Source organism: Strigops habroptila, assembly GCF_004027225.2.
Source record: "Strigops habroptila isolate Jane chromosome 13 unlocalized genomic scaffold, bStrHab1.2.pri S16, whole genome shotgun sequence".
Classification (NCBI taxonomy): domain Eukaryota; kingdom Metazoa; phylum Chordata; class Aves; order Psittaciformes; family Psittacidae; genus Strigops; species Strigops habroptila.
Window position 1 is genome coordinate 8,982,106 of NW_022651054.1, and position 12,276 is coordinate 8,994,381.

The window sequence follows — 12,276 nt, forward strand, 5'->3', positions numbered from 1 at the left end:
AACCCAAAAACCAGACTGATTCCCTTGATTGCCTTTTTTTCCCCCCTTTTTCTTTTAAATCAAGTACAAATTTCTATGCCTTAGAACAACATTCTCCAGTCAAAACTAGAGGACTGCCAAGGGCCTTGTACGAATGGTCAAAATAGAAGTTAACTAGTTGCAGGAAGAGTCCTCATGAAGCCTTACGAACAGGCAAAAAAAGCTGGGATTTATGGAACTGGAAGCTAACTGCTCAAGCATGAACACATGGCACTGCTTCTTGCCAGCATGAGGCATCTACCCTGTTTGTCCTTGTTTGTGCCTTGAGGTAGCTTTATTCCAAGCACAAAGAGGAAGACACAGAGTTTACAGCCAGGTGGGTAAACAGCCTCTATTCGTTTTAGCAGTATCTGAGTTGTGGTTATTTGAACGACAGCATCATTCCCTGCTTCAGTGACGAAACCCAAAGCTTCTCTCACCTCCTCCTCCTCCTGTGTTTCAACTGCAGGGCCATTGTGTGCCTCCTGGAAAAGGAGCTTCTTCATTTTACGATACTGCAGGTTGTCCAGTTCTCTCACCGCATCCTTTGTTCTCTGAATCAAGTCTATTAACACTGTTTCGGGCCGCTCCCGAAGAACAAACATATGCTGTAGGACACACAAATAGGTGAGTGACCCCTTGTGCCTCCAGCACACATGCTTTGAGGATACAATTATAAACTCTATTTGGGTTTGTTAGCACTCTTCCCTGCACAGAAGACCTTTGCAGCTTATGCTGGCACTATTTGTAGACTTCATGATCCAGGCAGATTTCAGGATGATTGCTTTCTGATGGGAGATATCCACCAAAAAACAAAGATGTGGAAAAAATCCCAGAAATGGTATGTCACAGATCATGAAAACAGGTTTAGTTTAAACCTAGACTTCTTCGGGTATTCAGAGACACTCTCTACTTGTGGTTTAGAGAAGGAAGAGCAACAAATAACGTATCAGTGCTGAAGGTGTTAAGCTGGTTAGTATCTCTAACCAAATGTTCATCAACTCATCACCAAACTCTCACTATAAAACCCTTTCCCTTGTTTAGAAAACCTTGAGAATCAAATACTCAGCACACAGCTCTGAGTCATAAAACAGGCTGTGAACCTTCAAGCTCGGTCCTAGAAGAACAGTTAGCCTATTATGTTCTTTTTTGGGAGATATTCACTGCACTGCACTGCAAAGGTGGCTGCATTTCGCCAATAGGTAAAACAATTCCTGTCTATGTATGTCAGAAGCAGCTTTTGCAGGCTCCAGATGAAATGTGCTGTGCAAGCATGAGTCATAATTAACACCACCACTAGTTTCATTTTGTTCCTCTGGAGAACTGCATTGCCATTTCCATCATGTCACATTCCCTACCTGTCCCTGTAAAGTGGCATGCAGCTGTTTCAGACTATAGATATGGAAGGAATACATTCACAAACGTTTAATTTCCATCAATGTTCTCTTTAATTGCAGTGCACTGCTCAAAATAAAACCAATCTGCAGGATTCTGAAACGGCAGGACTGCACTCCCACACCGAACCCGTTACCGGATAATTGCATTTACTTTCTGAATACAGGTTTTTTTGAAGAGGCAAAAGTCCTCAGAACCATTTCAGCAAAAACATGCGAGAGAGGGGATGATAAAGCCTTCATAAATAGCATCCATTTTCCTTCAGAGCAACATTGAGCAGAAACATGGCCAGGATTAAAATAAAGAAACCCCAAAATAATGTCACGAGCGCTGTAAAAAGAATGACAAGTTAGCAGAATCCTGAATGCCACCTGATGCCACGAAGGAAATCCATCAAAGTCCCACCTACAATGAAGCAGCTCTAACACCCAACTTCTAAGCAAGTTGCGTTCACTTAGGAACACGTCAGCTTTTTGCAAGGCTGGCTTTGTTTCCAGACTAAAGCAAGGAAAACCAAGTGTCTGCAGCATACAGGAGCACAAACGGAGGAAAAAATAACAAATAAAGAAAGAAACCTGCTGAAGGCTGAGGTTTAATCACGTCAAGTAAAAGTATGGGGAAAAAAACCTGCTTTTCCCTGCTCCCTTTCCCCCAGGATACCATTAGAACAGTGGATTTCAGTCCTATGTGTAAAGCACATAGGTGATGGGAGAGGATAAAAAGCCTTTGGAGGGGGTGTGTGTATATATACACAAAATAAAGAGGGAAGTAACAAAAGGTATTTGTTAACTAATGCATGGCAATTCTGTCAGGAGTAATTATAATCACTGGAAGGACAGACTGAGCTTAAGAAACTCTTGACAAGTGGATGGTCATCCAGTTGGTGGGGTGTCCTTTTATGAGAAGAAGGCTGGCTCGGAGATTCACTCAGGGAACTGCCCTAGACACTGAAAAGGAGAAATGAAGCTAGGACAGCCAGCTCAGTACCCTCCACAGCACCCTCAGCTCAAAGGTGATAGAGGTAACAGGCAGAGAAAGCAGCATTAACCGTAGCCTAGTAGGGTAGGCGGGACAGAAGAACATCACAGGGCATAGCCCCTTTTTAACACTATGTGGAAAGCAAAAAGGACAAGGAAGCCAACCTTCAGAAGCTCCTCTGATGTAGGCCTGTCTTGAGGAATTTTCTGGAGGCAAGAATCTACGAAGTTTCGAAAATAATCAGACCTGTGGCAAGAAAAAAGGAAAAGAAAAAAACCCATCTGAGTTAGCGACCCAGTTTCATTCATTAAGGAATCCAGATATTCAGACTCCTTTGGGTTGGAAGGGACCTTAAAGATGATCTAGTTCCAACCCCCCTGCAATGGGCAGGGAGCATCTGCATGCTCCCAGTAGAAAAAGTGTGGAGAAACCACACAGACCCAGTACTTCATACTACAGCTTCTGACATCCCTAGTCAAGCCAAAGCCCACCATTAGATAGAGCCCTTTAATCTCAGCTTCCACACAAAATGTTTCAGCTTAAGAACAAATTCCAGAGGAAGGATACTTCCAGGTAAATGCATACACCCATGTGGCTCAGAGTCAGCACCAACCCTGGCCAAACTATTGCACAAACTCTTCAAGGTCTAATCAGAGCCCCTGCCCCATTCCACCTCTGTGTGCTGGTGTTTCATCCACAGCCTGTATTAACACACCATTCCTGAATGCCACTGGCCCCACAGACACAACTGTGCAATCTGTCACACGTAAGACTTAAGGTCATGATTTGTTTAGTAACTTCTCTCCTTCTGCAAGGTAAAAGGCTGTATTTTGCCCTTTTTTCCCCTCTGCACACAGGCTTTCAGCAGGGCAGGATTATATCCTGAAAACAGCAGCACATTGGTTGTACAGGTTTTCTTTCTTTCCTCCCCCACTGCTCCCATCATGTAACTGGGGGGGGGATGTGTTTGCTACTGCAATTTTTCCAGTGAATTAAATAACTGCATTTTTTGGTCAGAAAAAACAAAATGCATAAAATGAGTTGAATGTTGTGTCAAGCACCAGCGTGTGAAATAGCCTCAATAGAAAAATCTCAGACGTAGTAAAAAGTCATCTAGAAATCAGGTACAATGTCTGATGTTAGAGGCACAGGACTGCGGCTCAGAAAAACCACAATTAGGGAGTTTTTAACTTTTGAAATTAGTTTACTGTGTTTGCTGTTTCAAAAGGCAGTTGTTGAGGCTGGGAGGCACAAAACGTGCTTTATTCTTCTGAAGTTTATGCGACAGACACTTGCCACGCACAAGCAGTGTCTTCATCTTCAACAAGACTTAAGCATTGACAGTGTGGTTTGTGATGAAGAAAACCACTAAACCCCACATTTTTGGCAAGCCTTGGAACTTCAAAATGTTACTGACCCATGAACTGAATTTTTTTTACAGGATCTTCCAGTGGGATGTCCCATTTCTACCACATTCTAGAGTCTAAAAATGCGTATTTAGCGATCGGTCAGTTTTGTATATAAAATGTATAGTGAACCTAATAAGAACCTTCCAGCTCACATCCTCCCAACAGGAATCCAGCCATTTCAAGAACTCAGCATGACAAAGCACTCCATTTACAGCAATTCCCTGCAACATTCCTCCCTCAGTAATACTCACCATTCATTAGACTGTAGTGTAGGGGATTCATTCTGCGCTATGTGATATAAGGCACTCATTGCGTTCATATTAAACAAAGGAGGCTTCCTTTCCGCTACACACAAAAGAAAATAGTTTTTATACAGGGAGATAGTCTCATGGTTTTGCTCTTTATTTTAGTTTACATCCCTTTAAAAAGAAAACCACATCAGCAGAATCACTATTGCCTGAACATGGAACCCCAAACCAACCCTACCCTGCAATCAGACAGATATGTTGGCATATGTCCTATACCATTGCAGAAGATGAAAGCACTTTGAAGATCAAATGCCTTGTCCTCTCCAGCTTTTAAATTACGTGGTTTATCATAGTTGAGTTCTCTGACTCATTTTAATGTACTAAAATAGGAGTAAGTTAACAGTAAGCTCTCTAGTCGGTGTTTAGCCACTAAGCATTCTTGGTTTCATTGTGTTGTCCGTCCCCCCCCTGCTTTTTTTAACTACAGTTGCTAAAAAGCTAACAAATATTTAATTCTAGGACAGCAGTGATGAAGAAAAAGCTGGTAACAAGAACCATCAAATCACACTTAACTGACTAAGCACATGGGCAGGAAGTCAGTAACAGGCCAACTCTTTATACTATTTTGAGAGTTGCATTCTCTTTGGCTCTTCTCTCCCTTTCAAGCTTGTGTTACTCTTATAGACTGACACAGCATGAAAGCTTAATGAGGAAGGAGATGATCTCACTGGAACAACAAAACTGAAGCTTCATCAGAATGTTTATGGGGTAAACCTATAAAGCTCAGCCTTGCCATAAACATTCCAGAGGAGCTGGTCAGGCCACGAGGCCGTTCCTACACGAGTGAAAAATGCAACAGAACACTTAAAAAACACCCAAACAAGGAAAAATAATGCTAGTTTTCTTATTTTGCTGTTCAATTTTGAGTTGCGTAGTAGCAGTAAGCTATGTATCAGAGATCACAGTTCACTCATCACTATCACAGCATGGACTAAGCCCTACAAATTCCTCAGAATGAGCAAATTGTGAAGTTAAGCCTTTCCTCAAATGTAGTACTTTACCTTCTGTAGTCTGCCAGATAACCAGTTCCTGCCATCAAGGATCAGGCTGATTATCCATTAAACTCTTTTAACTGACCCCTTAAACTTTCTTCATCTCAACTGACTGCTCCCCCCAGCTTTTTTCCTCTTACCTCACCTGAATAAAATAGAAATCTTCAGGAAACACTGAAACTGAGCCCTCAATGAAACCATTTCTAAGACTAAGCGATCATTTGAGAAGACCACCAGGCATCTCCCTTTCCTGCTTTCCTCCCATGCTTATTCAAACCATCCACAACTGAGACACCACCACTCCAATGCCCTACCATGCCAACCCAGCCTCACCTCCCACCACACTAAGGAGCCATAGCCGAAGCCCAACGCTTCACACTGCAAACACGCAGCGTGCAGGAAGGCTCCCGGGGGTGTGGTGGCCATGAGCTCACTGCATTCCTGGAGCACTGCAGCCAGCCAAGTCTCCTTACTCCACACTCGGAGCAGGATTCTGTCATGACAGTCACACCCCTTCAACTTGCTTTATATTGGCAACCCCCAAAAAAATAATCTCTGCTCTGTAGAAAGAATCTATTTCATGTCCTGGAAGAAAATGAAGTTGACAGTTTGGAATGCCAGACAGCACTTTTAGCTAAACTGTGCAGTTCACATGGATTAACGTGTTCCTGAGAGCTCTCGTTGCTGCTCCTCCACCAAAGTTGGTTTGGAGTATGAGCAATGAGATCTGACAAGGATGGTACAACAGCCTCAGGTGAAACCTCACCATCCCCAGGAAAACTTGCAGCTAAGTGCTTCCAGAGAGCTGGATCCTGACTAAAGTCTGAGCAGTGCTGTGCTCCAGTGAGTGTATTTCTGTTCCAAGACTACATGTTTTTAAATAGAATGCCATACTAACACAGGTCTTTTAAACTGATGTTCTGCTTTAAGGAGTCTGTTCTAAAGGCAATGCCATCATTTCTTCTGGGATTGACTTATAGGTTTCCACTTCAAAACTGGATTAGTCTGTACCTTTTCCTTAAAACAAGAGATTTCCCAGCCAAATCTATCCACAAGTGATAACACACACTGAATATAGCTTTGAAGCTGTCCACTTATCCAAACCTTCATTATTGCAGGACTGTATCTTACATTTTTATGCAAACAGTATCAACTTCTATCATTAAATGTATTTTCACACTGGTACTTTTAATGGTTCATTTCTAAAGCAGTTCAGCAAATAGACTGGTTTTTAGTACAAAAGTTAACTGCCTCTCTCACAGACTGTGAACGTCTTTAGTGAAACAGTTTGGCTATTTTCTTTGTCTACATAACTCTTTCTTCAAGTAATGAAAACACCAGTTCAATAAACATCCAATTGGAGACTTGAATTCTAGAGATCACGTTTAGCTCTTTTCTCTAAAACTTAAGTCCCAGAGAAACCAGGACAAGGACAGAAGCATAGATCTTCTGCACTGTGATTCAGCTGAATAAGTTCTAGGTATCAAATAACTACACTTTATAATTGTGCAAATAAAATAACTTACCTAACTCAATACAGGTAATTCCAAGAGACCAAACATCTACTTTGCCATCATACTGCCCTTCATCCATGGCTAAAATCACTTCTGGGGCCATCCTAAAAGAAGGAAATTGGTGCTCATAAAATTCTGGGCAATGGCACACATATCAGCATCAGTATTCCAATGAAACAGGCTGTTTCACTGATCTCAGCTACCATAAGCAAATCATTCCCCAAGGTATCAGGCATGGGCATGGAATAATGCGAAGAAAGACCAGGCACCCATACTAGCACAAGCCTGGGGAGAGGCTGTGTGCTGTTCTCCTCTGCTTTGCCCAGCTCTCCATTCTTGAGCATCACCAGCTTTTTGCCCTCCCACATTTCCAACACTTTAGCTGGCTGGCTAACTCTGATGAAATAATTAGAGCATATAGTTGTGTAAACACCACAGATTAGGTGTAAGAGATCAAAAGCATACAAAGGATCTACAAAGAGTTTTGGTCAATGAACCTGGCCTTTCCTATGGAAATAAAAACACTTCAGTTATTTCAACAACCAGACATGGTGAGAACATATGAACTGTTAAAACCACGGGGGGGGTGATTAAAATATGTTATAAGATGAATCGATCCCACCTCTACCACTTAAAGTCAGCCTAACGATTGTTTTATCACTTTTTGTGAACTCTACATACAAGAATTCACAACTTCTTGAGGTCAGAGCCTATTTACTCTTTAATCATTGGCAAAGTCCATTTTATCACTACACAACTGGAAGATTACAAAGCTAGTTCCATTAAATCCCAAGCGTATTAAATACCCAATAAATGATCTTTTCACTTCACAAAGCCAGAAATACGTGAAACTCTCGGCTTACCAATATGGCGTCCCCACAAATGAGTTGGCAGGAGATGCTATGGAAGCAGACCCAAAGTCAGCAAGTTTCACCTGTCCTGGCTCTGTCAGCAGGATGTTTCCTGCCTTGATATCTCTGGTTATAGAATAAAAGTGTCAGGATTATTCCCCTCCAAAAAAATAAAGCCTCCTATAAAACAGACTATGAAACACACCAGCAGTCACATGCTCAAGCTGCAGAACACTCAGATTTTCTCCAAATACAAAATCTTGAACCTTTAGGTTAATGGCTTAATGTGGCCCTTGATCTTGGAATCTAGTTTGCCTTAAAAACCAGCTTAAAATGGCACATCTGGATAAGCTTCATACACAGTTCAACAAAACCTCCTGAACCAACCATGTCCTTTATCAAAGTTTTTCAGAAAGTCCTAATAATGTAACTATTCAAATCCTCCATCCAGGCCCTCTAAACACAAAGAACATTTGCATCCCATACTTACTGTGTGCTTCTCAACAAGTGTGTTCATATAAAACTGATTTTTGAGGTATGAGTGCTCCCCCCACCCCAGCAATCTCTGCCTTGCAGTTGCTACAAGCTAGTTAGGTGAACTGAGCCTGCCTTGCTATTCACAGCTTCAGGGAACAATCAGCATCATACCAAGTATCGAAAAGTTTAGTGGATTCAAAGCAATTCTGCCCAAATTATGAACACCAGCTGTAAGAGAGAGTGCATATGGAGATACGTAGCTTGCTAGTATTTGTCTACTATAAATCACTAGTTGGGGAGCAGATGGGCAGAGCGAAAAGAAAATCTCTGCTTGCAAATATTGAATTTGGGATGAAAAGGGATACAATCAAGAAAATAAATTACCTGTTAAGTGTGTGAGACAGCAAAAGTATAACCACTTACCTATGGATCATATTGTGAGAATGCAAGTATGCTAATCCCTGGAGAGCACCATGGGTAATTGCTGCTATTTCCACTTCTTGCAATGGCTTTTTATGAACTTAAGGAAAGAATTTATTTAAAATTCAATATTAAAGAAAACAATGCAGTTTGCAGCATGCAAGTGAGTACTGTTAACAACAAAAACAGAGAAAAAACACTTAGAAGTTATTTTTACTATATCCAGTTTGAGGAGCAAATGTAAAAACTAGTTCACAGTGTACGTTCTATTATCAGATGTCATCTTCTAACTGTAAACCAGCAGCTATTTACTATAAAAAGAGACTACTTTGCAACTGTAAACTGCTTTCCTGTCAGTTCTGTGACCATTCTCCCAAATACCTATTTAAGAGTCAATATTCAATTCTCCACTAATGAAGCCAAATCCCAAACCCTAGAACTTTACAATTCACACATGAATAAGCTGTAGCAATACAGATGGCTCTGGCAGCTCAGCCTTTTGTCCTGAACTGCTTTTGGCAAGGAAAGGAGATGAACAACTTACTGGCCACACATATATCTTCAAAGAAAGTTCACTTCAAGAAGCCTGATAGAAAAACGACTGTTTAACAAACGACCTCATCAAGCAAAACCCTACTACTGCTGCAGCGCTATTTTAGTCAACAGGCCTACAGTTGTTAGTAAGCATTAGGATCAACAGCAAGGGTTTTCAGAAATAAATCTTGAACTGTCATGACAGGAGAACCTAAAACTCAGAGGAAAATAAAAAGCTGACTGACAACTTTAAAATAATACAAACCAAGGAGAAACCAGGCCCCTAGGAAAGCTGGTGTTTGACAGAGAAACCATTCCAGCCAGGCAAGCACTTGAGAAACCAAACCTGTTCACACACACTCTGCCCACAAATAAAACTATACACTCAAGGACAACTCTCTGATGCTGTAACCTCTTACTTCAGTACTCTACTTCTGACTTTCAAGCAAGAAAACGTGTGTGACATACCTTCTAGTAAGTCTGATGCTGATCCTAAACAATATTCCATAACAAGCTGTATGGGAAGAAATCAAAAGAGTTGTTAGAAAATCTCTCATAGTAAATGTATGTTTTCTAGATTCCTGTGGAGAAATCTAGAAACATTCCCCAGTGCACTCAGTGCAGGCTGCCATAACAAACCAAATATTGCTTGTAACATAAGCCCCATCCTAGAACCGTAACACTGACCTCTCCTATGAGGACAGCTCTAGCTGGAATTAGCACAGCCTTCCTGTGTAAGATACCAAGCCTCAGAACTTGGAGAGGAAGGTACAAAAGCATGTTCATAACCAGTTACGTATTGTATTACATATTTTATATGTACATACTTAACAGGAATGTTAAATTGCACTTAACAAGCTTATCAGAGTATTAAAGGGCTATTTAGGGATTTACTTAAGATTTTGTCCCAGTCACACTGCAAAAAAAGAAACTAAAACTTTGTCCTACGGATTTATTGAAGCTAACACATGATCAGTACTTACAATTTCAACTATTAGTTCCACAATATGAATTCTTTACTGTATCATACCACAAAAACTTCGTCAATGAGAGGTGTACATTACACTTTTTATTCAATGAATGCTTCCTCTGCATAGCCAATCACGTCTATTCCTACATAGGCATTTTTATGCACACAATCTCAACCCAAATTTAGTTGGGGTGTGTGAGTGGGTTTTGTTTGTTTAAATCGAAAGTATGTAATTAATTAGGAGGTAACAGCCAGGAGGTAAAACCAGCTAGTTGTTTTTGTCACCTGAACACAAAACACAGAAATGACAACGAAGTAAACACTATACAACAGTAGAATTTAGTTAAACAGAAATACTAATGACTCAAAATATACTTATTTATATCATTACACTATTATTATTTATTAATTTCAAATACTCAGTCCATCAAGCTAAATATACTAGAAAAACAATCCTCTTACTCTGCAAGTGAAAGGGAAAACTTCCCTAAAGCTTCTTTCCAAAACCTACACTCGGTTTTGCTGAGCAACCATAAGGTCCTGGGTTACCCTCAGCTGAGCCTGTGCAATGCGAGTGTTCAGGTGCCTCTCGAAAGCCAGCTGGAGATATTTTAAAGTGCCCTTAACGAAGACAAGAGAAGAGTGCAGCAGATGCTTACCCATGCTGTATGCTCCCGCAAATAGCAGCCTTTGTATTCTATACTGTTAGGGTGTTTTATTTTTTGGAGGAACTTGACTTCCTTAATAATATCCTGCCATTTCTGTAGAAAATAAAAGGAATAGAAAGACTTTATCAACTGTTACCTTTTTTTTTTCAGGTTGTTGTTAAGTCAGTATGTCATTTAATTATTTTAAGAGGCAAAATCATCTTAAAGCTCCAAATCAAAATAGATATACATCAATACCATGATGTTCACTGCTTAACTCCTCAACACATCTACAAAATAAGCTGTTGATTGATTAGACTGTATATAAGGATCTCTCATCAATGTAATACTTTATATGTATGCATAGGCTATACTGGCAAACACTTAATATCTCAGCAAGTCCTCAAAAAAGAAGCGTTCCTTTTTTAAGGGATACCATTTCTGTTGTCAATTCAAACATACATCCCAGCCTGAAAGAGATGTGGATGATAAGTGTCCTTCAGCAGGATCAGCTGTCTCTCCCTTAACTCTTGTAGACAGAAAGACCTATCTGTACTAGTAACTATATTACACTGGATGAGGCTCCATTTATCAGTCGCCAAATATCTGACTTTGTTGATAATGTTCCTCCATTACTAGTTTAGTCTTGTCAAAGGACCGATTTAAAATGAGTTACCTACAAGATAAGGGAATGGTTCTGCAGGAGAAAAAGAGCAAACAGATAAAACAAAATCCAGGATTATAAATGGGGAGCTCTGCCAGTGCAACTCTGAAGTACAGAAGAGGCCAAAATGTCATGTTCCAATGTGTGCTCAGACATCACTGTGACTCTCCTTGGAGGAAACCACCAAGTATTCCCATTCATCGCACATCCACCAACTCTGAAAGGTTCAAAAGCTGTTTTCCACATCCTGTTAATCTCTCAGCACACACTTCCTTGTATGTGACTAGGACCCACAGATGGACAGGGGTCCCATACACCCAAATGCTTTAGAAAACATGTGCAAAACCCAAATCCTCCTCAATAAACGTTTTAGGGTTAGAGAAACAAATGAAACCAGGGAACATGGTGGCCACAACTGAGGCAGCCAATTGACTAAGCATTGCTGAACACCAGAAATGTCACTAAAACTACATTAGTGCAGCTATTCTAATGTGAACTCTCTCACTGACATCTTGTTCCAGTACAAGAACAACTTAGTTGCCTTTTACTTTTAGCCCCAAAGGCTTTGAGGTACTAAGCAATAAAAGCCAACCAAGAATGCACCACGCTAACCTTCTCTATTGGGAAGAGAGAAGTGATATATTAATCATGATGTATTCATGATTTCCTGCATAAAAAACCCCCTCCAGGATCACATTAAGATGTGTACTTAACATCACAGTACCACATATTTCAAAGTACACAGTACCACATATTTCAAAGGTTTTCAACTTACTTTTGCTATAAAATATATCCTTCGAGAGTAATTGTTCCCAGCAATGATAAAATCTTATTAGGAAGCCAAAGTAAATATAAATGACACCAGAATGCCCTTAATCAATTTCTTTACATAGGCTAGTTCATAACTCTAGCAAACTTCTGAACAAAACAAATAAATATAGAGGTAAAATAGAAAGTATCTCATTCCTGGTCTTATTGCTTTCTTCAAAATAAAGAAACATACGCACTGAAGACAAACAAAAGCTATTTCTGAAGCATGCACAGTTTGTTTCATTCATGTGAATAGAGTATTTATAGCTCACAGTAATTAAAACAGTAG

The 12,276-nt window shown here is 40.3% G+C and overlaps 1 protein-coding gene across 3 annotated transcripts in view; it reads right to left on the minus strand.

Annotated features, from left to right (window-relative positions):
• TAOK1 (TAO kinase 1) overlaps positions 1 to 12,276 on the minus strand; it is a 72,103-nt gene that overhangs the window by 23,798 nt on the left and 36,029 nt on the right. The window contains exons 4-11 of one of the 3 annotated variants that reach the window (XM_030472263.1): positions 10,526 to 10,627; positions 9,365 to 9,410; positions 8,366 to 8,462; positions 7,478 to 7,591; positions 6,627 to 6,718; positions 4,052 to 4,145; positions 2,556 to 2,637; positions 459 to 626 (exon numbers count right to left, since the gene is read on the minus strand). In XM_030472263.1, the coding sequence (XP_030328123.1) occupies positions 459 to 626; positions 2,556 to 2,637; positions 4,052 to 4,145; positions 6,627 to 6,718; positions 7,478 to 7,591; positions 8,366 to 8,462; positions 9,365 to 9,410; positions 10,526 to 10,627 (795 nt within the window). The remainder of the gene's footprint in view (positions 1 to 458; positions 627 to 2,555; positions 2,638 to 4,051; positions 4,146 to 6,626; positions 6,719 to 7,477; positions 7,592 to 8,365; positions 8,463 to 9,364; positions 9,411 to 10,525; positions 10,628 to 12,276) is intronic. The other 2 variants (XM_030472265.1, XM_030472264.1) reach the window with 2 other exon arrangements.